Below are 22,380 nucleotides of genomic sequence, written 5' to 3'. Positions count from 1 at the left end.
TCTTTTTGTTTTTGTAAATCCATTTTCACTATGAACAACCTTTGGAATTTACTTAAAACTCTTCTCATTAATACGTAGTAAGTAATAATAAAATTCAATATTCAAGAATTATCATTACCTATTTTCAATTTATTTGATTTTATTGTGAGGTTGATTCTTATGGTATACAGGGTGATGAACCAATTAACATCTTCCTATCATCGCTGTTTTGGTCTGTTGATGCTTTTGTCATCTGTGTTATCAGGGTAGTTAGTTAAAGTTCATATTTAATATTTTAATTTTTCTTTAAACAATAGTTTTTACATAATAATACTGTAAATGTTACTTATGTTTCTAATAGTATTTTATATGTATATTGTACAATAAATAAAATAAAGATCTGAAGTACGAACAATAGGACGAAATTTGTCTTTTTTAAGTTTTATATACTCCACATAGGTAGGGTAATAAGTTTAAAGTCCCATAATTTGTTCTTTGTTTGTTAAGGATATATAATTATTTTGTGAAATGGAAGTAGGCCGGCGTATTCACATCCTGTATTACCTTTGTTCCTCATCATACGGAAAGAATAGCCACGGCAAAATTAATTTTGACCACGAAAACTAGTGAATTTATTATTAACGAAGTTGTTCTCAAAGTAAAAATTCAAGTAATCAGTCAATCAGTTTTCCTGAGTGATCTTGTTATAGTGCACAAATCTGGAGTTTTCAGCTGTACAATATACAAGAAAAATTTCAGTGATTTTTTAAAATAAAAATTTACTTGTGTAGCCATCAGTCACCCCCATTTTCATATTGACCATTGAAACTCATTTACTCTCTCTCACTTTTTATAAAATACTGTTTGAAGTCTATATCTCTTCCGGCTTTCTATAACCCTAACAAAACCATGGTTCCCTTTACACAATCCAAAGAACAGCAGTTGTTACGGATCAGTGATTTGGTGGACTAAGACATTACAGTTAAGAAGGGCAGTTCAGATCCTCAGTACTGCTTATAGACTGGCGTGTCTGATCATCATTGGGGCAATGAGAACGACAGAACAACCCCCCACAGTCGCCCTGAACTCTGAAGTCCTGAATCTACCACCACTACACATTGTTATCCAGGGAGAGGCCAGAGCCACAATTCATAGGCTAATGCAGGGACTGGCCCCAGTAGCCTCCTATTTACAAAGCAAGGAGCTACAAAAGCTTCAAGGGGAGCTTCAGCTAGACAGAACTTTGAGATGTCTACTAATGCCATGACCCCTAAATTCAGTTTTGAGAAAAAATTTCTAATCAAAATACCTTGTAGAGCAGACTGGAAGAAAGGGATCCCAGTTAATGACAACCAAATCTGTTTTACAGATGGCCCAAAAACTGAATATGGGTCAGGAACTGGCAATTGTGGAAATAAACCAAGGACTAGAATTCATTTAAGCCTTGGACCATATGCCACCGTTTTTCAAGGGGAAACTGTGGCTATTGTACACTGTGCCAGGGAGATAAAAAGGCTGGGGATTATCACTAGAATAGCCATCTACTCAGACAACCAGAACCAGGCAGCACTGAAGGCAATTGTCGCATCGACGGTAAAGTCCAGAGTCATTTGGGACTGCATGGAGCCTTGTCAGACATTGGAGAAAATAACAAAATTACCCAGTGTCTGGTTGCCAGGGCAGAGGGGGAATGAAAAGGCAGATAAATTTGCGAAAGAAAGTTCAATGAGGCAACATATGACCCTGAATTGCTTACCAAACTGCCAAAAATGCAGATCCATTAGTCAATGGATCAATAATAAGTCCTCTGCTCAATGGAAATGTAGCCTGGGACAGAGGCATGTGAAAAAGTTTAAAGGTCCATCACAGAATCTAATGGCAGAACTACTAAATCTAGGATGTGCTAGGACTAGAATAATAGTTGGACTGCTAACTGGACACTGCAGACTCCAAAGGCATTAGTACAATCTCGGAGTGGCAGCAACAAGCCTGTGCAGATATTGCCAAGAAGAGAAGAAACAGTGGAACAAGTCCTCTGTTGGTGTAAAGGTTGAGATTCCTAATCCTGGGAGAGGAATGTGGGAAGAAGCTTTGGTGTCTGGTAAAAGCCTCAAGCTTAACAAGGAGCTCTAGATAAAAAAAAATTGATATGCACAATAGACGAAAACTGGTCGCAGTGCACAGGTTGCAAAGAGGCTGGCTCCTATATAATCTAATGTAATTGTTATCTCTTCCAGATTTTTGTTTCTCCAAAACTATTTGCTTTTCAACTAACAGAAAAGAAAACGTTTTGGTTCAAAGAGTGGATTGTCCCAAAAACTTTCAGGTTATTAGGTAATTCAAGACATTTGTCTTTATGGGGTGCTGAATTATCACTGCTCCCATCTACAATAATTACTGTTCATCATGAGGAGTATGTGCAGGTGTAATATGATCGCTTTTTAAATTAAACTCACAAGAGGATTTTTATCGACTTTTTGGAGTATATGCACAACTCAGGGGGGTAAGAGCCATTTATTTTGAGAAGAGAAGGGAAGAAATTTTCTCATTTTAAAGTGGACAGACTGACGTTCGTCCCTTAATTAAGTCCATATACCATGCCTGGAAGGTGAGATTTTAGTACTTGTTACACATGTAAGCACCCCTGCACAATCTTTGTTGTAAAATAATCCTGCTGTATTTTCGTACTATACATCAATCAATCTAATAATATTTATTCTCTAATACGGAACACTTTTACTTTTGACACTGTATATAATTATTTTTGTTTATGTTGTATAAACTGTAGTAGCTACTGTAATATTTTTATACAGTTTTGTACTTTTCTTAATTTTTATTGTCCTTTTTCCTACAAGACGGGGAAACATATAAAACAACAATGGAAAAATCGTTAGGAAATTTCATATTTTATAATGATATTGTTATAGGTAGGGTATTAGACAATTATATAATAGCAGGTACAATTTTTCTTTGTACAAAAATTTATTAGTTTTTTTTTATTGTATAAATACAATATCAGGTTGTTTTTATTTTGTAGATTGCTGCTGAAGACTTTATTTTTCAAGTTTTATCAGATAGCATCGCTGTAATTTTTTGTATATATGTACTCGTTTTTATACATAATTAATATTTATTTTGTTTTGTCTGTTAGGATAGGTAATAACACATTATATTTGTATAATAAAAAAAAGTTTTGTTTTCTCTGTACATGTCAGTTTGTAATAGATTGGATCTTTTGCTTTGAATAAAATCAGTGTATGAATAATTTATCCTCTTATTTCATTACGAATTTATTTCATATTTTTGGCATGTTTCCACATCAGCAATTACAAATGGAAAATCTTTTTGTTTTTAGTTGGAAGTTGAACATTGTATAATTATATATTATAATATTAGTATAAATTATAATATTACTAGAAATAATTGTTCTCAAAAGATACACGTGAACCATTAAGAGTGGAAAGTTATTATAAATTAATGTTAGAAGTATTAAAAATATTGTTGTGAAGAGTGTGTCAGCCTTTGATAAACTTAATAATTATCATCTGAAACAATAGGTTCGTACTGTTGTGTACTATTATTTCTCCTCAGCCCCAGTAAATATTAAAAATATGTTCCAACATGAAACCTGTTGATTTTATACAGATCTATTTTTTCCCAGCAAGTGGGACAAATTAAGTCTTTCTCAGTCTTTAATTCACACAGGCAAACACGACAGACCAAATGATCACAGGAGAGTTTAAAAAGTAATTTGGCACTCGTGCATTTGGCGCAATTTTTGTCCAACTTTTTCACTTTAGCATTTTCTAGAAAGGACGGAAGCCCCGAGAGACAAGTTTGTAGCATTTCTTCAAAACTCCTCTTCTTCCCAGAGCACTGACTTGGTCCTGGTGTCGAAACAAGAGGGACAACTTCTGATTTTTTTCCCAACGCCCTAGGAGCATTTTTCAACTCTGGAACGAAAGAGTTTTCTAATAAAAATTTGTCCATTCTTGCCTTCAATGATGTTGCGACAATTGGCCTGCTCGAATCTGAAAAGGCCACCCCGGTGAAAGGGTCGCTCTGTCCCCTTCCATGCTCCTTCTCTGATTCGTAGAACTTTTCAAGTGTCAAAGCATCCACTACTTTACCCGAGGGCAAGGTCATGGGGATTGTCATCAAGTCACATGTTATAGGATCAATGAATTCCTCCGGAATTTCTACTGTCGGAATTGGCTTTGTGTACCTGAACCTTTTCTGGCATGGAGTTTCTTTCTTTTCAGTCTCCACAGTTTTTCTAGGCGGGTCTGAAATATTCTTCCAAATCTGGAGGACCCTTTCGGTATCCTCTTTGGTGGTGATCTTGTTCACAGTACCCCACACATCGAGTCGCTTCAACGAGGGCAATGTCGAGCCGTCAGTCCTAAATATCCGAATAGCGAGCTGCCTGATTTTGTTGAGGTACTTTGAAGACTTAAATGAAAATGAGTCGGCCTTGTCCGACCGACCGTGTATATGAAACTCGACAGCATCGCCCTGAGCAAGACCCGATCCGACAAACACCTCCTCACAGCCGTCTCTCGCAGTGAATACCTCAAAGCCGGATGACTTCTGTTGGCCAACCCTTGAATTGATAATGACCGATTCTATGTTAACATCACAAATAAACTTGAGCCTGATCAGTACGGGTGGTTTGATGAAATGTCCGGCAAGGAAGCCTCTACTCCTTTCCGATGCTTTAAGCGATATCAGATTAGTGACATCATAGTCGTCAGAACAGATCCTGTCACACGCTATTTCAGTCGTGAGGCCTTCATTTGAAAAATTTATCAACATTTTGAACTCTGTTTAAAAAACAGTACATTTAAGTTTACCAATTTGTTATAATTAAGCTTGACATGTCGGATATATTTTGATTATTTACATTAGTAAAAAAAACACACCAATCAAATTAAAATAATTTAACCAATCACAGATATTTATACTTATCGTTTGAAAAAAAAAAAAAATATTGTTCATACAGTACGATAGTTAAAATATAAACCAACTTACAATAAAAAAAATTGACTTTTAACAAACTCGTCCGTGTTATCAGGCTATTGAAGAAGGTAAAAATAAAAATAATATCGAGTCAAAACATCGCTATTTGTATGAAGTATGTATTAAAAAAATAGATTCCATGTAATCAGTAGATAGTAAACAAATGTTAAAAAATTTAGAAGAATAATAAGCATTATTACTTTATAAAAATATGAAACAAATTGTAAAAATATGTTTAAAAAACTGATTTTCTTGTTTAAAACATCGACGTAATAATAATCGATACTTATACTATCAGACTTTGAAATCAGGTTATCAGGCTGTAATCTTTTCAAATGTGTATATACAAATGTAAAACTTATACAGCAACAAAGCAGTTAATTTCAAATTGAATTATTCATTGGCCAGAGGAGGACGGATTCAGTTTTTGATTTTAATATGTAACAGTTGAGAAATCCCGATATGGCAAAAGAGACACCACTCAGTTCGGTTGGATGTTTTTTTAATTCGAACCACTTTTAAAATTACAATGAGGTGATTTGTTAAAAAGGAGAAATGTGGAAATTGAAACTTTTCCCAGGATTTTTCCGGGGCTTGGCTGGAAAATCCGAGCCGCCGAGACGTGTCTGCATTGTTGGAAGTGGCCCAGCTGGTTTCTACTTTGCACAGCACTTGTTCAAAGTGAGTACCTATTTCTATATGTCTCAATTCAGAGCTAGTCGTTCTAGTTCTTTCTTATGCAGATATTTCTTAATTTAAATTTAAAATGTAATTTACACTCGAAAGTTTAAAAAAATGATAAATATGTATATAAATAAATAATGTAAACTCCCAAAAATAATTTTATCCTATTCATTCCTAATCTTACTCTTGTGATAAGTAACAACTTGCATTCCACGTTTCGTAGATTTTGTTATGTTACATATTTAGTCCAAAGGAATATTTTCAGACTCAGAAAAGCTATTTTCTACTTTGTTCCAAGTGACCAGCATCATATCCTCGATCTCACAGTCCACAGATGCACTCAGTTGGATCAACTACATATCTATTCTCATGTTGAACCGTGGGTTAAGACAGACCCAGTAGTGGCTGTGTGCCGGTGTAGTAGTGTGTGAGTTCACCAACTCGCAGACTAAAACCCATCAAGTACTACATATCTGTTCATTTGAAACATTAAATGGAAGCACTCTGTACATATTAATCCTTGCAGTGTGAAGCGTTGTAGTTTATAAATAATAATTTCCAATTGCACAAAAGTTGCTGTTTTTGACAGTCGTATTTCTCAGATTTTAGAGAAAACCTAGTGCACTTCATAAAGGGGATCTCTGTGGTCTTTCTTTGGCAAGTGTCAGCCTGGTGTGGCATATCTGTAGGTGAGTCAATAAGATACTTTCTTTTTTCCCAATTCACCCATGGCCTACTATTTAGCCGACAGTTTTATTTTGTGTAGTTTGTTGGTCAGCGTGGTCCAGCGATTCTGCCAATTTTTCCAACATTAGTTTTTAAAATAATTTTACACATTGCTGGACTCATCAATGTCTCCTGGTCATGTGGCGTTCTTGCTGCTTGACTGGCTTTTTCATTTCCGTTTGTACCAACACGTCCTGGGATTCAAAATATGATTATTTCTTTTCCTAGTACTTTTAATTTTTTTTTTTTTTTTTGATTAGTGGATTAGTGGATATCACAGATGGCTAACATGGCACTGTGTGAGTCAGCACATACAATGAATTCAAGATTGATTCCATGGTATGGCGTATCTGCAGACAAGTCAATAAGATTCTTTCTTTTTTTCCCAATTCACCCATGGCCTACTATTTGACCAACAGTTTTATTTCATGTAGTTTGTTGGTCATGGTGGTCCCAGCGATTCTGCCATTTTTCTAGCATTAGTTTTTAAAATAATTTTTCACATTGCTGGAATCATCAATGTCTCCTGGTCATGTGGTCACATCACCTTCACACAAAACCAATATGACATCACAAGAATAGCACCACACTTAATGCCCTGAAGATGACCTGAATAAAGGTCGGAACGGCAAAAAAATGTTTTTCTAAACTACCTCATTCTTGACTGCTCCTCGCGACTTCAACAAATTATGAAACAACCGATCACTAAGAAACACATTATAGATAAATTCACTATTTTTCGTGGCCCGCTTGACCAATTAATAACATTCAATTTTATCTCAACTTAAAACCTTAATTAATTGAATGTTATAGATAAATATTTCTTTAGGGAATTCTTCTCTGAAGGACATTTTCTGTTTTACTGAATAGTTACTTTGCAATTTTTAATGAAATTATTCTATGAAAAATTGGTTGCCTTTTCAGGGACTGCCTAGTGTTGTAGTCGACATGTATGAAAAATTGCCAGTGCCTTTTGGGCTTGTAAGATATGGTGTCGCCCCGGACCACCCTGAGGTGAAGAATGTCATCAACACTTTTACAAAAGTAGCATCAAACCCAAATTTTCAATTTATCGGCAATACATCAGTCGGTAAAGATATCAGGTTTGACGACCTGACCAGTGCATACCACGCTGTCGTTTTGGTAATATAAATTTATATTGAATTTGTTTCGGTTTGAATAGTTTGATTATTATTTATTCCCTCCTCCTAAGGCATATGGTTGTAGTGAAGACCTGGAGTTGGGGGTGAAAGGAGAAAATTTGGAAAACGTGATCTCAGCAAGGAGATTTGTTGGCTGGTACAATGGACTCCCAGAAGACAAAGATTTGACTGTTGACTTTTCATCGGAAGATGTGGTCATTATTGGCCAAGGAAATGTTGCTATAGACACTGCTCGAATTCTCCTTACACCTGTTGACCTCTTAAAGGTAATGGAATCTTTTTGGTCTAAGTTAGGAACTTAACTTTTTAACATTAATTCTAGAAAACAGATATTACAAGCTATGCACTAGATGCACTTTGTAAAAGCTGTGTTAAGCGTGTTCACTTGGTCGGACGGAGGGGTCCATTACAGGTCGCGTTTACCATAAAAGAATTCAGAGAGATGACAAAATTGCCAAATGTTCAGACTCTATTTAGAAATGAACAATTTGACATTGATGAAGATCTTATAAATGGTGAGTTCATTTAAAAAAAAAAGTCTTGTCATATCTGAGAATTAAATTACTTATAGATTTGCAAAGGCCCCGGAAACGCCTGACAGAGCTGATGATGAAAACGGTGTCAACTGACCAAAATGGGGACAAAACATTTTCCCCTTTATTCCTCAGGAGGCCAGAGGAATTCCTCGGCGATGAAAGGGTCGAAGGGGTCAAATTCGTAATAAACACCATTGATAACAAAACTGTAAAATCCATTTTTTTCCGCCATGTTTATTTATTATGTAATTATTCAAATTAATTTTAAGGGCATCGTAACTCCAACTGATAACTTTGAAAATGTAGAATGCGGCATGGTTTTAAGAAGTATCGGATATAAAGGCATCTGCCCTGATGACGCGATTCCATTTGATCGTAAAACAGGCCAAGCAATTAATAGCTTAGGTAATTCTATTTATAACATAATAATAATTTTTATTGATCTTTCTGAATTTGTATTGTACAGTAAATACAAATTTTCAAAATACAGGTTTTCTGCAGAGTTGACCATAAGTACATACTTTTACACAGTGTGCAAATTACCAACCTCATTCTACACTTTGATCTTACCAAAAAGTTTGAGAATTTTTTACATACTTTGTGTTTTTTTAAGCAAGTTTAGTTGTGCTTAGTGGTGTAAAAAAAAATTTTCTTTACCCAAAAATGTTGTAAAAATGGTGTTAAAAAATTAAAACAACAATAAAAAGTTATCAAATTACCGATAAACTGGGAGAACGGAGGCAGCTTTATGTAACACTGCTCTGACTATTAAAAAACTTTAACATAATTTCTGCACTCCACTCTGCCTGCCACATTTTTTGTTTAAATATTAACTTTTTTCATGTACAACTGTTCAGCACAATAATGCAAACACTATTCTAAAAGCAACGAATAACATAAATTATTAGAAATTATAAAGTTGGGGTTAGTATATTGTTCAACTACTTAAAAGATTCTTAGTCACAATTTGTTGGTTCCAATGATCCAGATTTCAAGCATTAAGCTCTCATCATCAAATTTGTTTGAGTCAGGCATGTGTTCTTTAACTTTCGTTTTAATTTCTCTGTCGCTTTGTCCTATATATTTAATATCGCAATCATTACAGCTTGTAAATCCCACTTTTTGACAAGCAGTCAACTTTGTATTTAGATTTTGAGAGGATGTTTCTTAGTGAACATGCACCTCTAAAAGCTATTCTTAAACTTTCTTGTTTAAGAAGTTTACCTAATTTTTCTGATAGTTCACCAATTTATGGTAAGCAACAAAAACCTAATGATTCATTTTTGGTGGAGTGACTGAGTCTGATTGTTCCTTCTTAAAAGAATTTAAATTTTTGTACTTTTTACTAGCAACCTATCGATAAATATTTCTTGATATTCATTGTTTTTAGCCAAGGTTTTAATTGCTTGTAATTCTTTTTTTATAATTAGGAGGTGTTAATGGGAGTTTCAACAATGGTCTATGAGCTAAATGAATCCAGCAGCAGCTTTGTGAGCTCCTTGGTGAGAAGAATCTGCTGGTATCATAAGTGTCTGTAGTTGTGGGTTTTCTATATATCTCAATTTTAATTAGGTCATTTATTATGTACAGTTTTAAGCCCAAAAAGTTTAAGCAATCATCTTTATTTATTTCCAGTGTAAAATTTATACTAGCATATAAAGAATTAATTGGGGGAATTATTTTATTTCCTCTAGCACCATATACTAAAATAACATTTTCCCTTTCATTTCATAAAATTTATTGTTGAATTTACAATAATTAGATAGTAGGTATATTGTAGCTTACAATTTATGTCATCATGTTTGTAACTCCTTCAACCTGATGATGAGCATTTAATACTTGAAATCCTGTTGAAAACACAAACTATACGAACTATCTTTTACAGTAGTTTAACATAAACTATTATCTTCACATTTCACATTTTAACTTAAAGACTGAAACTAATATCCTTTGTTGAATATTTGGTGCAGAAACCAGCTTTATACTCAGATATATATAATTTTTTTTTTTTTTTTTTTGCTGATTTTTCAACCTTTACTTGGTAAATCTTCAGGGCTTAAAGTGTGGTGCTATTCTTGCTATAGTAGTGTTCTGTGAAATTGTTGTTTTTTCAACTATTTCATACAACATAGTGCCACACACACTTTCGCCCTGAAGATGGCCCAAATAAAGGTTGAAACATTGGCAAAAAATGAAAAAGGTGTTTTTCTAAACTACTCATTCTTGACCACTCCTCACGAATCCAACAAATTATTAAACAACTGGTCACTAAAAAAACACAATTCTGTTTTCTATTTAGATAATTAATACTCCAACATAAAGCTACGTTTTAATCATGTTTTGTTTTTGGTTGTACAGGAGTATACACATCTGGTTGGATAGGTACTGGCCCAACTGGTGTAATTATATCAACAATGAACAACGCCTTCAGTCAGGCGGATGCTCTAATCCAAGATATACAATCAGGAAAACTGGACACGTCAGAGGCCAAGCCAGGATACAATTTCATAAAAACCATCCTAGATGCCAACGGTAATATTTTTAGAATGTCTAATTTACTTTAACAATTTACAATTTAAGCATTGACAAGGCACTCATCACTGTAAGGTAAAGGTCGTCCTGGGTTCGAATACAGGGCAACTGAATTCGAACTGAGGATTTTTACCCACAAATTTTTTTTTTTCTCCAAAAACACCAGCATCCCGAGGGTTGAAATACCCTTGTAATAAAAATTACATTTTTTTTTGTTTTTACACACTTTTTACCAAAGCTAAGTATTTTTCAACGAGAATATCTTTTACCAACTATGAATTACTAAATTAAAAGTGAAAGTAACACCACACAATATTTACAACCTTACAACTGATGGGGTAAGTAACAAAATTCAAAGGATAAGTGTGACTTATACATAAAAAACAGGGGATAAAAACCTCTCGATATGATTTCACTCCTGATTTCTATAAGCTCAAGGCAACACCCAAGGTTTCTCGCTTAGCACCTGGTTCCTTGATGACTCGCATGGTACCAAATTTCTAGATAGTCATTTCATAGTCTCCACATAAAAACATCAAAGCCAGTCACCATAATTGTGTTGATTGTTCATATACGTAAAATATCTGTCAACATTGAATTGAAAAATGCTTTTGGCAGAAAATATGAACAATTGCAGAATGGCCCATCATGCTGGGTCCACAGTATTAACTGTGAGCAAAGTGAAACATTGTGAATTCACATAAACAACTTCGGAAGTATGTGAGTTTTTTTGGGAAACTTACGTATGACCACAAAATCTTTCGAAATCCTTCTATGGCTATTATACAAAAATTACAATTTACATACTAATTAAATAATTACAATAATTATAGACCATGGAAGAGTGTCTATGTGAAGAATTATTAAAAAATAGGAATTAATCAACAAGAAGTTTCACCAAAATATAGCCTGGATTGAACGGTTACTACAACGCTTGCACTCAGTATTTGCAACCTGAAAATATGATATGAGTGGCTGTGACTCAATGTCATGTGAAATAGTGTTCTTCAGCTTATGGGCTTGATTCCTCAAACATTTCATTTGAAAACTTTAAAAAAAATATATATAGCCACTGTATGTATATCTAGGATATACTAGGCGACTGGCGCATGGCCAACTACTGTCCTATGCAGCCAATTACAAATGTTCTAAGATGGTTGTTTTTAAGGATGTATCATGGCACATTGGTGGCTGCAACGGTTTAGGCATTGACACGGCGCTCATCACTGTAAGGTAAAGGTCCAGGGTTCAAATCCGGCGGCCCTATATTCGAACCAGACATACTTACAAATGAGCTTTTTTTTTCAAAATCGCACCCTGAGGGTTCATATAACCTCATAGTTGAAATTAAAAAAAAGGATGTATCACCAGGTAATTCTTCAGGTATCTAGGCACTAGTGAGACACCTCTGATTTGGCCTTAGACTAGCATTCATTGGTGGTCCTAGTCCTGGCACAGCAGATAGGTACTTCCTACATACATTTCTCAGTCAATAACTATTTTGAAATGCTAAACTAGTTTATTTTTGTAAATGTATACTACATTTAGCATGTTTTACTTGCATCAAGGCTGGAAAATTTAAATGGTATTCAAAAAGACATTACATTCATGTTTCAGATGTGGTGACAGTGAGTTTTGAAGGTTGGCAGCGTATAGATAAGGTTGAAGTTGAAAGGGGCGCCAAAGAAGGAAAGCCTAGGGAAAAAATTGTTGATATAGATGAACTGGTAGAAATCGGAGGTGAAAAATCTTAGCATAAATTTAATTTAAGTATTTTACAATATGTTATTTTATAATTATATTTTTACATATAAAAAATGAAAGTTCAGTTCATGTAAATCCTAACCCTTTTTTCCTTTAAATTATCATTTTATATTGAAAAAATTTTTTAAGGTAATTTTTTCAAAATAAAATGATGTGTATAGAATATTTAATTTTTTATATAATTTATAAATTAAAAAAAAAAATAGAATAAATGACTTAAAAAGAAAAGAAATATTCTAAATAAATTTTAAAACAAAGTAATAAAATTTTATTAGGCAAGTAACATTAAAGATCAATGTAATATCACCACATTTGTCTTATGAACTACTTTTAACCTATTGCAATATATCACAGATGGTATAAAAAAATCATTGAATTGATAAACATTCGGCAAGTCTTAAATCTTCGATAGTATCAATTTCTAAACTCTCATTATTAGGAATTTCTACAACACTGGCCCTGAAAAGTATAAAGTTGGTTTATTAAAACGAAATAATACAATTTTAGAATTTGGACCCACTTTCCTCCCTGGAGCACCTCCTGGTCGAAAATTATGTCAGTATATGTGAAGTAAAACATGCCATTTTCATACAGCTCTCCATCCCAGTCTTGTCTCCTTGGACGGTTGTAGGGGTCAAAGTTGTCCGGCTCTATGATGTTGTCTTAAAATAATAAAAAATGAAGCTACTATGAAAACTGAATACTTGATTGTTGGAAAAATTGTTGAAATTTGATTTATGTTCTCCGGGGGTTAGTAATGAAAAATAATTTACTTTCTAAACTTGAAAAAATTAATCTGCAGCACTTTTAGTTTTTACACTTGGAAAATTGAAATAAATTATTTATGTAGATATTGAGTTACAGCTACTTATGTGAAAATAGACAAATCACCTTCAATGCGCCATCTCAGCTTGTGGTCCCGGGTCACTGAAAATACAGAGTGATAACCAACGAGCAATTTATCGTAAGCCTCACGCAAGTGACTAACCCGTAAAAATGGTGATGTGCACTGTATAAGTCCAACAATACCTATTTCTGTAAATTTTGAAAGACAATCAATGTAATTCTTTGGCGGTTTATGCTTCCTGTACCTGAGTGGCTCTGGATGAACTCTTTCACCGCAATTGAAGAACTGGCCTCATCAAGAGTGGTGAAAGGCTTTCTCCAGTGCACGTTTGCCCCATTCTTTTCAGCCTCTTTGGCTATTTCCTCATGGTCTGTCGAAACCCAAACAGAGTCAAATACTGTAAACATAAATAAGCAAAATGTGCTGACCAGTTTGCAGAACTTTCTTCAATTTTAAACCAAATAATATCAAATCTGAATGCTACATTAAACGAAAATCTAAATGTTTATATGAATTTAAGTCAATCCTTTTTCACTGTAACACTTTACAGATCTAGACGGTTGACCACCCTTTTTAAAAATGGCTACGACAACTACTTAGGTTTCTATGAAAGAGAAAAAGAAGAATTCCTATTTGCTCTCTATATTGAGCCAAAAAATAACATCCTTCAATTGTGGGGCATATCGAGCAACCTTTCTCTACCAGACACATTCACCAAAAGTAGTGTCAACCTCGCATGGCCTATCCTTAATCGGGTGAGGATGACCCTTCTATGATTTACATCCTCCGAAGGCTATTCAGCAATTTGTAAAGATGAGAGCGTAATTTTTATTACTGCCTTCATAAGGGTTGCAATTCCTTCAACATAACCCCATGTATTATCTCCAATAAATGAATAATGGAAAAAAAGGCCCTTCTTATATTGATAGGAAATGCCATTAAAATTATTAAGTCCAAAGTGTTCAGCTTTTTAGCATACATTTTTCCTATTTGTCTCAGTGTCTTGCTTTAGATGAGAGCTTTCAGTTTTTAAAATCCTTACTTATGTCTTTTTGAATGAGGGAGATATCTTTGCATAAATAATTAAAATCAACATCTTAAAAAAAAATTTTGTTTAATGGAGTCAATACTGATTTTCCCTTACTGAGTTTTCATGGCTGTCCAATCTGGACACAGGACAACTTTTTCATTTTGTTGATTTAGAATCAGAAGCCTGTATTATATTTTCGACTTTTTCAGCCAATGAGATGAAATGGAGATATTTTATTGGTTTGGGAATTAAAAGTTTTAAAAGATTAAAAATAATAAATAAAATAAGTGAAAGTGAAATCACTTTCTCAAAACTTTATTTTCATTACGGCAGAGAATCCAACATGAACTTTTACGGCCTTTGATTTTCAACACCTTTAGCCAAAATGACGTTATTTTGCTAATTAGCACACTTCAAGTTTTTCTATCAAAATGTCACAATGAAAATCAAATTTTTGGAGAGCTCTGTGGATAATATTTTTTCTTAAATGTAGATTCTTTAATCGCAAAAATTAGGTAACATCGACAGGCCTCTCTTTTCTATATGTTTTCAAGCATAAATGTGTTTCGCATGTACTTACGACCGAAATCGTGGATCGTTCTTATCGTCCTGGCGAGTAAAGTGACGTTATGAATTTTGGCCAGATTTTTAAGTTTTATCCCCTTGCTCCCGCCCCTTGCAAGGATCAGAGCTGAAATGTGAGACTCAAATCTGTAAGATTAAAAATTCTTATTCAAAATAATGTTACGGATAAGATTAAATTAAAAGTGCATTTAAACGTATTACTTTTAATTAACACATAATATAACATAAGTTAAATAAAATTTTAACTCATGCATGGTTATATGTTATGAGCTTGCATATATATATAGTAGTGCTGGTTTGAAAGGATAATTCTACTCACAAACTTGTTTTAAGCAGCAAACCAGATTTCGAGTAATTAAATGCTCATCAGGTTGAAATTTACAAGCACGTTTTTCAACGGATTTATTTTATTATTATTAATATAACATGCTTGTAAGTTTCAACCTGATGATGAGCTTTTAATGCTCTAGATTTGAATTGCTGCTTAAAACAAGTTTTTGCGTAGAAATATTTCAAACCAGTGAATGCGTCTACTCACTCCACCTCAATTATTTCTCTCAATTGTTCTATGTACACTGACAAATTTAATGCACCACATAATTTATTTAGTTTAAATTAAATCTATATCTTTCTATATTAGTTACAGGAAATTAAGAGCTATCATAGCCAAAATAAATGGTAAATAATGCTTTGTTTCCTTTTGTACTGATTAATCCAATTTGCACAAAAAGTAGCATTATGGCCTTCCATTTTGCTTCGCCTAAAGACCGGTTTCAGTTAATCATTTTTCTTCGTTGATTTTATTTGATATTATTCTTATTTTTAAACCTTTTTCAATGGCTCCAGTCAGGAATTTGAGTGTCAGGATCGTAGCGTTATTAGAGCGAAGTCGCCAGAAGACTTGAGAAACAACGGAAGGCCAGGACAGGGTCGACCTAGATCTACATGTGAGAGAGACGATATGTTCATCTGTCAACAGGCTCTACAAAACCACAGCAGTACGGGAAATTGGATAAGAAATCTGATAAGACAAGTCCGAAATGTTTAGATTTCCTTCAGGAATGGAAGAACGCTCAATGAAAATAACCTCAGGGCACAGCACCCAGCTTGTCAACCTCTTCTTACCATTTCAAAGAAATTAGCCAAGATAAGTCCTAAAAGTCAGGATATAATAAATGTAAAAAATAAATTACTAAGTCAACTATATTGAATTTGATGAAATGAGAGCACAATGTAGTTTAGCAAAGCAAATAGTTTTTGTATGGCACAAATTTAATTTGTACTATTGGCTTGTGATTGTACGATTGTATTGGAAATTGGCTTAAATTTTAAAATAGCAATTCTGAAAAGTGTTTTTGACTCAGTTTTGCCTTGGTGCAAAGCACGACCCTTTTGATTCCGAAACCGCCAATGAACTTGATTATCAAACAAAAACCACGAAATATGTTTTTTCTGCACAATAAATTTACAAATTTCATAAACCTTCTGTGCCATAGGAACCCACACTATCAATGAGTGTCTCAGACCGAAAGAAAATAGAAAATGAAAGAACAATGGAATTCACTAATGGACACAGGCAATCCAAGAACAAATTTCGGAAGAAAAGAAATTACAGAATGTGTCAAAGGAAGCAGGAATAAACTGTGAATCCTAATAGGACTGTTAACAGGACACTACAAGTTAAATGGACACTTAAAGAAGATTGGAATAATTCAAGACAGCACGTGCAGATTCTGCAAAGAGGCAGAGGTGACACCAACACATCTACTAACAAACTGCGGTGCTTCATTGGTCCGCAGGAGGAAGTGCTTTGGGGTGTACAATGTGACGACCATAAAAGAGCCTCAACTATTGAAACCAGGCCTATTAATCAAGTTCTTTGATGAAATAGGGCTCACCAGTGTGCTTTAATCAAGGGCGCAGTACATTACACCCCGACTATTACATCTACATCTACAAATTTCATGGCATTAGTATTACGGGAACAAGGTAAAAAATTCTTTGTCACCACTACATATGGTTTTTTGAAGAAACGACATAGTACATTATCTATTTTATATAACAAACACAAAAATTAAACAAAAAAAGTTGATTTATATTCTTTTGGGTTTAGACAATATTAGAAGATTGAGTATGCAATTAGTTGTGTCTGAACCTTGAAACAATCGACGTCGTATTGTTTTCTCTCCTCTGAAGGATTAACCCAACTGTCTAATATAAAAGTATTTTTCTCTTAGTGAGTACCCATTTCTATTTAATGCGTAAAATTTGTCCATTAGTGTAATAAATACTTACGGATTGAGATGTGAATATCTAACAAAAGTAATGGTCCTTTTAATAAGGTATACGGAAAATAAAGTTAGAAGTATAGAAAGGAGGAGAGTGTTTCTCATTTTACAATTACAATCTTAAATTCATTTTACTCAACAGAAATACATAGGGTGGGACTTTTTATTACACTTGTATAGCCTCAACAGAAACCTCTACCCCACCTTACAACTCGGACCAAAAATCAATACTATCATTTACCCAATAAGGCCATTAAAAAGAAGCCAAACAATTTGTTTTAATTAACTTTATTTTACTGTGACGTTTCAGCACTGTGCTACCCTAAATGAAGTTTATTTCTGTCAAGTTTATTAAATTAATTTAAGTTTATATAAATTAAATCAATAAAAAATAAAATAAAAACCATTCATATAACAAATCATAGTCAGCCATGTTACTAGTGTAAATTTGTTTTTAAGTTTTAAATTGATATCGTTTTTCTAAGTTCCTTAAGTTCCAGAAATATACTGCATAGAGGATGGCACAGGTTGCTGAAATGTAATAAAATAGTTTAAGCATAAGTTTTCTATTTAAACACACCTATAAAATGGATTTAAAAAGCCACAACTGCCACTGGAAGAAAACGGGAAAAATTATTCACTTTATTTTGTTTACAAGCAATACTTAGATAATAAAGGTTAGAAAACAAAAAGAAAAACAGTTTATTACAAAAGATTTATTAATATATTAATTATTTACAAAAAATTGTTTCGTATGAAAGTTACAAAAAAGTTTTAAAAATGACAATGCATATAAAAATATTCAACTCTCAATGTGAGATTACAATAAACCATAAGAAATTAATGTATTATTCAGTGGATGTGCAACCATGCATCCGAAATAAGTATAAAAATTCATTTTCTGAGAAATTAGTAAACAAATGTTAAGTTAAATGTAATAATTTCAAACAGCCAAAGTCAGTCGTTCTCACAGCAAGGTTATGCATTATAAAAGTGTTTTTTTTTTTTAAATAATAATTTCCTGAGAATTATTTCTTAAATATTAAGTTAAAATTTTTGTAAATGATGGTTACACTCACAGATTAACTCTGTGAGTAGAATCATCATCATAAAAGTAAATCTACATTCACCTCACCTTCATCATTTCTATATATTAAGTTAATTGTTATAAAAATGAGACAAAGTTACAAATCTAAATCTTTTACCTTTCAGGGTTATGTGTTATAAGAGTAAAAAAAATTAATTTCCCAAGAATTATTTCTTAAATAAATATTAAATGTTACTTTAAAAAATTAGTGTTTCAATATGCTTCCCTCTTGTTTTAAAAATATTTGAGTTGTCTGCTAAGTTACTTCAATTTCAAGAATTCAGTAAAGCATTATGGCTCCGTTGGACTTCTCCTCGATTACTGGTTTTGAAGTTTTCTTTTTCTGTCTCATCTCACTTGTCGCCATGTAAATCAACACTATGTTCAAAAGTTGGACCAGGATTGAGACAACAAGAAGCCTGAAAAGAGAAAGAACTATGTGTTTTAAATTGGTAAAGTTGCCTTTTTTTTCAATGGCGTTATGAACTTTGCATATTAGCCAAGATATGAACATGAAAAAAGGGCCTGGGGCGACAGTGGGAATCGAACCCACAACCGCGGTCCCCTAAAGTTGTCATGTGAACAATTTGAAACAGTGAATACTCTCTGGTTTGGACTTCAATTGCATCTTGATGTGTCATTAACTTCAGGATAAGATTTATTTGTTAATTTATCAAATTATCAAAAAAAAAACACTTAAGATAGCAAAGTAGAGGAACTCAGGCTAGGATGACACCAAACTACATGTTTATCATTTCACTACTGTATTATTGGTAATGTCTAATTAAATTTTTCTTTTTAAGTTCCACAGTTAAACATTAATTCTTAACATTAACGTATATTAAGAGACTAGTCAATCAAACCATTTTGTTCATAAAAAATTACATAATTTTAGAAGTAAATCTGTATGAAGTTGGTTAAATAATGAGAGATGTCTTAAATTTTAAAAAGTTCACAACATATAAATAATTCTACATCAGACTGTCCATGATCTCTTAAGTGTTCTGAGAGAAACCGTCTGCTGATTCTTAAAAAGAGTACATTCCAGAAAACCAGCATATGAGGTAGAAGTTTCACATGGTAGTGTACAAAAATTAAATTTGAGTTGAAAAAATGTGACATGGGTGTAATTCGAACCCATATTGTTCAGATTGTATACTCTCAAACATTCTGGCCCTGAGAGTCCATCAGTACATCTCAACCTTCCATTATCTTTGATAATTTTGTTTAATACGTGCAAATGTTTTTTAAAGATTGCAATGTTATATGGCTGGTCATATGAACCATGTAAAGCAAAGTAGCAAAAATATTTCAGTACGAGTATGAATATGGCTGAAGCGGGGTTGCCTATACATAGATTGTCTAAAAGCAGGTTTGTAATCAGTAGGTGATAAATTCAAAACTAAGTGAATCTGTTGATCGGGGAGGGGAGATAAAAAATGAAATTAGAATAAAAACCGAATGAACTATAAATTCTAACTTTAGCCCTCATCCTTGTTCTTATAAAATAAGAGAAGTTTATTAAAAACAAATCCAATACCCCCTCTTTTGAATTTTTTAAAATGAAATAAAAATGTATTTGCTATAATTTATACATGCTGTTGAATAATAAATAAATAATTGCAATTTTTGTAATTTTATATTAAAGATTTTTAATAATATATTTATACAGCTTACCAATACGACAAACCAAAAGTTGCCATTCCTTCAGTAGTCCACCCTTTGTTATCCGTGCCCATTACGCTATAAATGAGCTTGCTGTAATAAACGATTGCCCAGAGACCAGCGGCTCCAATTTGAAAGAGAACTGGAAAAATGAAATAAAATAAAAATATTGACATTTTTAGAGTAAAGCATCAACAACTTACTTGAAACTATGTTCACCAGGTACAGGCCAGGGATTCCAATTAGCGTCAGGATCGGAGTAGTAGCACTGTTAATGACTGCAAGCACTGCCGAGTAGACTGAGAATACTATCCCGGCGCATATGCATATCACAGTGCCGACCCAAAAAGTGAAGGTGTTCAAACTTTTCATCTCTTCAATAACTGAGAAACCAAAAATAATGACAAGAGGCGGTGAGTTTTTTAAACATTTATTTCATTTTTTTAAATTAAATCATTTAAACATTAGTCAACAAAAAATCTTGCATTGAAATTATAAACATCGTATAACTAATTGATTTAAATTCAAAAGAGTTTAACATTTTTATACTGTGCATTATATTCAGTGGAAACCCGTTTATCCAGATTTTCTGGATCCATTTGTTAAAATATTTTTTTATAAATTTTTCATATTTCTCAATGCATGTTATTAATTTTTTAAAATTCATAATTCATCTATGGGACTTTTAATTCGTCGTTCGAAATTCGTAAAGGCCACCAAATCAAGGCCCTTCCACTAGTCACATGATCAGAGGTCGGAGAGGCCAAAAGTCACGTTTTTGTTAAAAATAAATAAATAAATATCCTATTTTAAAAGACTAGAAATTGTTATCGTGTTGTTCGTATGTTGGCTTCCAGTGAAAAGGTTTGTTTTTTATTACATATATTTTTATTAGGTATTTTGTATGTTTAAATTTTTCGAGAAACGTGTGTCCGAACTTAAACAAAAATAAAACTAATAAACATTATCTATTACTTTAAATGTAACTTGATATATGAATAAAAGTGTTCACTTTCGTATATATTTTTTCCGTTTTTATGACACAATACTAATAAAATCACAAATTTTTGGATTATACGGACTTTCCATCATCCGGACAAGCCCTGGTCCTTTCAAGTCCGGATAAACGGATTTCTACTGTATTGATTATAAAAGACTTTAACAAATATTAAACTTGTACATCTTAATAAAAGGCCAGAGTATATTTACAAATGATGAAGATGGGGGTAAGTATTCACCTTTTTAACAGATAGTTCTTACTCACAGTTTGCTGTTTTCAACTAAACTTTTGTTTCAAACAACAAAATGTAAGTAAAAACTATCAGAGTATATGTTGTTTCATTTCTTTTATAAGGACAATTGTCCATTTGCATATAAATAAATCATAAATCTTGCACTCCGATTGATGTTCAAGAAAGGGAAAAAGGAACATTTTCAAGAATTAGAGTATGTGGAAGAAAACATGATTGCCAAGTAGCCCCGATAATTAAGAGTCAGTAATTTATTGGGTAGAACGTGAACGGGATAACAAGTTTGGGCAGAGCTAATCAAGAAAGGGTTGTCGTACATTTGAGCACACGGCATCCATTAACAATAGGAATTGTGGTGTACCACATGTTAGCTCAACAACCTTAGGGGATGATGAAAATCTTTTCCCGGCACACATATGCACCAGTTCACAGAAATTGCCTCCATCCTCGGGACCAATATAAAAGTGTAGGATATGCAAATCAAGACAGACTCGACCCAGAAGACACAGAAAAGTCATTATCAAGGAGAAACTGATCACGAATCTCAGGAAGTGTTGTTGAGACACATTCAAGAGGAGTGTTGTGTGAAGACTGACAAATATGTGGCAGAAAGGCAGAGGAAAAGAAAAATTCCAGACGAAACATAGGAATGTTTATTACTAAAGGCGGGTCCAGACGGGTGTAACGTGTAATGTGGATTATGTGTAATTTAGAGTGAACAGTGTGGACGGCAAACGAACTCAACGCGAATCATGTAACGCGAATCTTGAAGAGGGGGCTGTTCCACTCAGTTGCTACGAACATGGTATAAACCAATAAGTTCAAGCGACTGTTCGTCACTCCACATCATGAACGTCCACACTACACAACTGCCACGAACGCCGTCCAAACGAGAACTGCGAGCGCCTTTGTGTTCGCACAAAAAACCGACACCCCGATGGATCCGGTCGAACGGTTGGGCGAGCGTTACATGTAATGCTCGTAGTAGCGTCCACACAAAGAATTTGCCTTGCATTACGCGTTACGTTACGTGTTACATTACACTCGTCTGGACCCGGCTTAAGATATTGAAGAATGTGAATCCGGTCTTCAGTGAGTTTGCACAACGCTCATAAATTCTCTAGTGTTTTTGTTGCAACCAATGTAACTATCATTATAAACCTGTAATACTGTTTATAATTAATTAGATTAATTTTAAATATTAAGTTGGTCCAGACGAGTGTGA

The 22,380-nt window shown here is 33.6% G+C and overlaps 4 protein-coding genes across 11 annotated transcripts in view; 2 read left to right on the top strand and 2 right to left on the bottom strand.

Moving 5' to 3' along the window:
• Positions 1–3,253: 3,253 nt before the first annotated feature.
• Positions 3,254–5,064, bottom strand: LOC106670576 (RING finger protein 37). The gene has a single exon (XM_014401052.2). The coding sequence runs from the start codon at positions 4,792–4,794 to the stop codon at positions 3,583–3,585; it is 1,212 nt and encodes a 403-aa protein (XP_014256538.1). The 5' UTR covers positions 4,795–5,064; the 3' UTR covers positions 3,254–3,582.
• Positions 5,065–5,328: 264 nt separating this feature from the next.
• LOC106667569 (actin-binding LIM protein 3-like) overlaps positions 5,329–22,380 on the top strand; it is a 52,411-nt gene continuing 35,359 nt past the window's right edge. For 4 of the 8 annotated variants that reach the window (XM_014395609.2, XM_024230268.1, XM_024230265.1 and 1 more), the window contains exons 1-4: positions 5,330–5,679; positions 10,466–10,639; positions 12,257–12,379; positions 20,128–20,318. In XM_014395609.2, the coding sequence (XP_014251095.1) occupies positions 20,228–20,318 (91 nt within the window). In that variant the 5' untranslated portion in view covers positions 5,330–5,679; positions 10,466–10,639; positions 12,257–12,379; positions 20,128–20,227. Of the gene's footprint in view, positions 5,680–10,465; positions 10,640–12,256; positions 12,380–20,127; positions 20,319–22,380 lie in introns of all 8 variants that reach the window. The other 4 variants (XR_002910933.1, XM_024230264.1, XM_024230262.1 and 1 more) reach the window with 2 other exon arrangements.
• LOC106666428 (NADPH:adrenodoxin oxidoreductase, mitochondrial) lies at positions 5,554–12,393 on the top strand. The gene is made up of 8 exons (XM_014393626.1): positions 5,554–5,679; positions 7,333–7,551; positions 7,622–7,837; positions 7,894–8,086; positions 8,143–8,315; positions 8,377–8,512; positions 10,466–10,639; positions 12,257–12,393. Exons 1-8 carry the CDS (start codon positions 5,554–5,556, stop codon positions 12,391–12,393), a joined length of 1,374 nt encoding a protein of 457 aa, XP_014249112.1.
• On the bottom strand, positions 12,649–17,870 carry LOC106667611 (N-acylneuraminate cytidylyltransferase A). The gene is made up of 6 exons (XM_014395668.2): positions 17,161–17,870; positions 14,861–14,991; positions 13,495–13,647; positions 13,295–13,438; positions 12,924–13,065; positions 12,649–12,862 (listed from the first exon to the last, which is right to left on the bottom strand). Exons 1-6 carry the CDS (start codon positions 17,256–17,258, stop codon positions 12,772–12,774), a joined length of 759 nt encoding a protein of 252 aa, XP_014251154.1. The 5' UTR covers positions 17,259–17,870; the 3' UTR covers positions 12,649–12,771.

Source organism: Cimex lectularius, unplaced genomic scaffold (assembly GCF_000648675.2).
Source record: "Cimex lectularius strain Harlan isolate CLEC.00 unplaced genomic scaffold, Clec_2.1 scaffold2, whole genome shotgun sequence".
Classification (NCBI taxonomy): Eukaryota; Metazoa; Arthropoda; class Insecta; order Hemiptera; family Cimicidae; genus Cimex; species Cimex lectularius.
The sequence above is the reverse complement of the archived record's forward strand: the minus strand, read 5'-3'. Positions and strand labels throughout refer to the sequence as shown.

What these genes read in the sequence shown, in the direction of transcription:
- LOC106670576 (XM_014401052.2), bottom strand. Translation starts at nt 4,794, where the DNA reads ATGTTGATAAATTTTTCAAATGAAGGCCTCACGACTGAAATAGCGTGT.
- LOC106666428 (XM_014393626.1), top strand. Translation starts at nt 5,554, where the DNA reads ATGTGGAAATTGAAACTTTTCCCAGGATTTTTCCGGGGCTTGGCTGGA. An exon ending in TTGCACAGCACTTGTTCAAA is followed by an intron (nt 5,680 to 7,332) that starts GTGAGTACCTAT and finishes TTGCCTTTTCAG; the next exon opens with GGACTGCCTAGTGTTGTAGT. An exon ending in AACCATCCTAGATGCCAACG is followed by an intron (nt 10,640 to 12,256) that starts GTAATATTTTTA and finishes TTCATGTTTCAG; the next exon opens with ATGTGGTGACAGTGAGTTTT.
- LOC106667611 (XM_014395668.2), bottom strand. Translation starts at nt 17,258, where the DNA reads ATGAGAAACACTCTCCTCCTTTCTATACTTCTAACTTTATTTTCCGTA. An exon ending in AACGATCCACGATTTCGGTC is followed by an intron (nt 13,648 to 14,860) that starts GTAAGTACATGC and finishes TTATGTTTACAG; the next exon opens with TATTTGACTCTGTTTGGGTT. An exon ending in GCTGAGATGGCGCATTGAAG is followed by an intron (nt 13,066 to 13,294) that starts GTGATTTGTCTA and finishes TATTATTTTAAG; the next exon opens with ACAACATCATAGAGCCGGAC.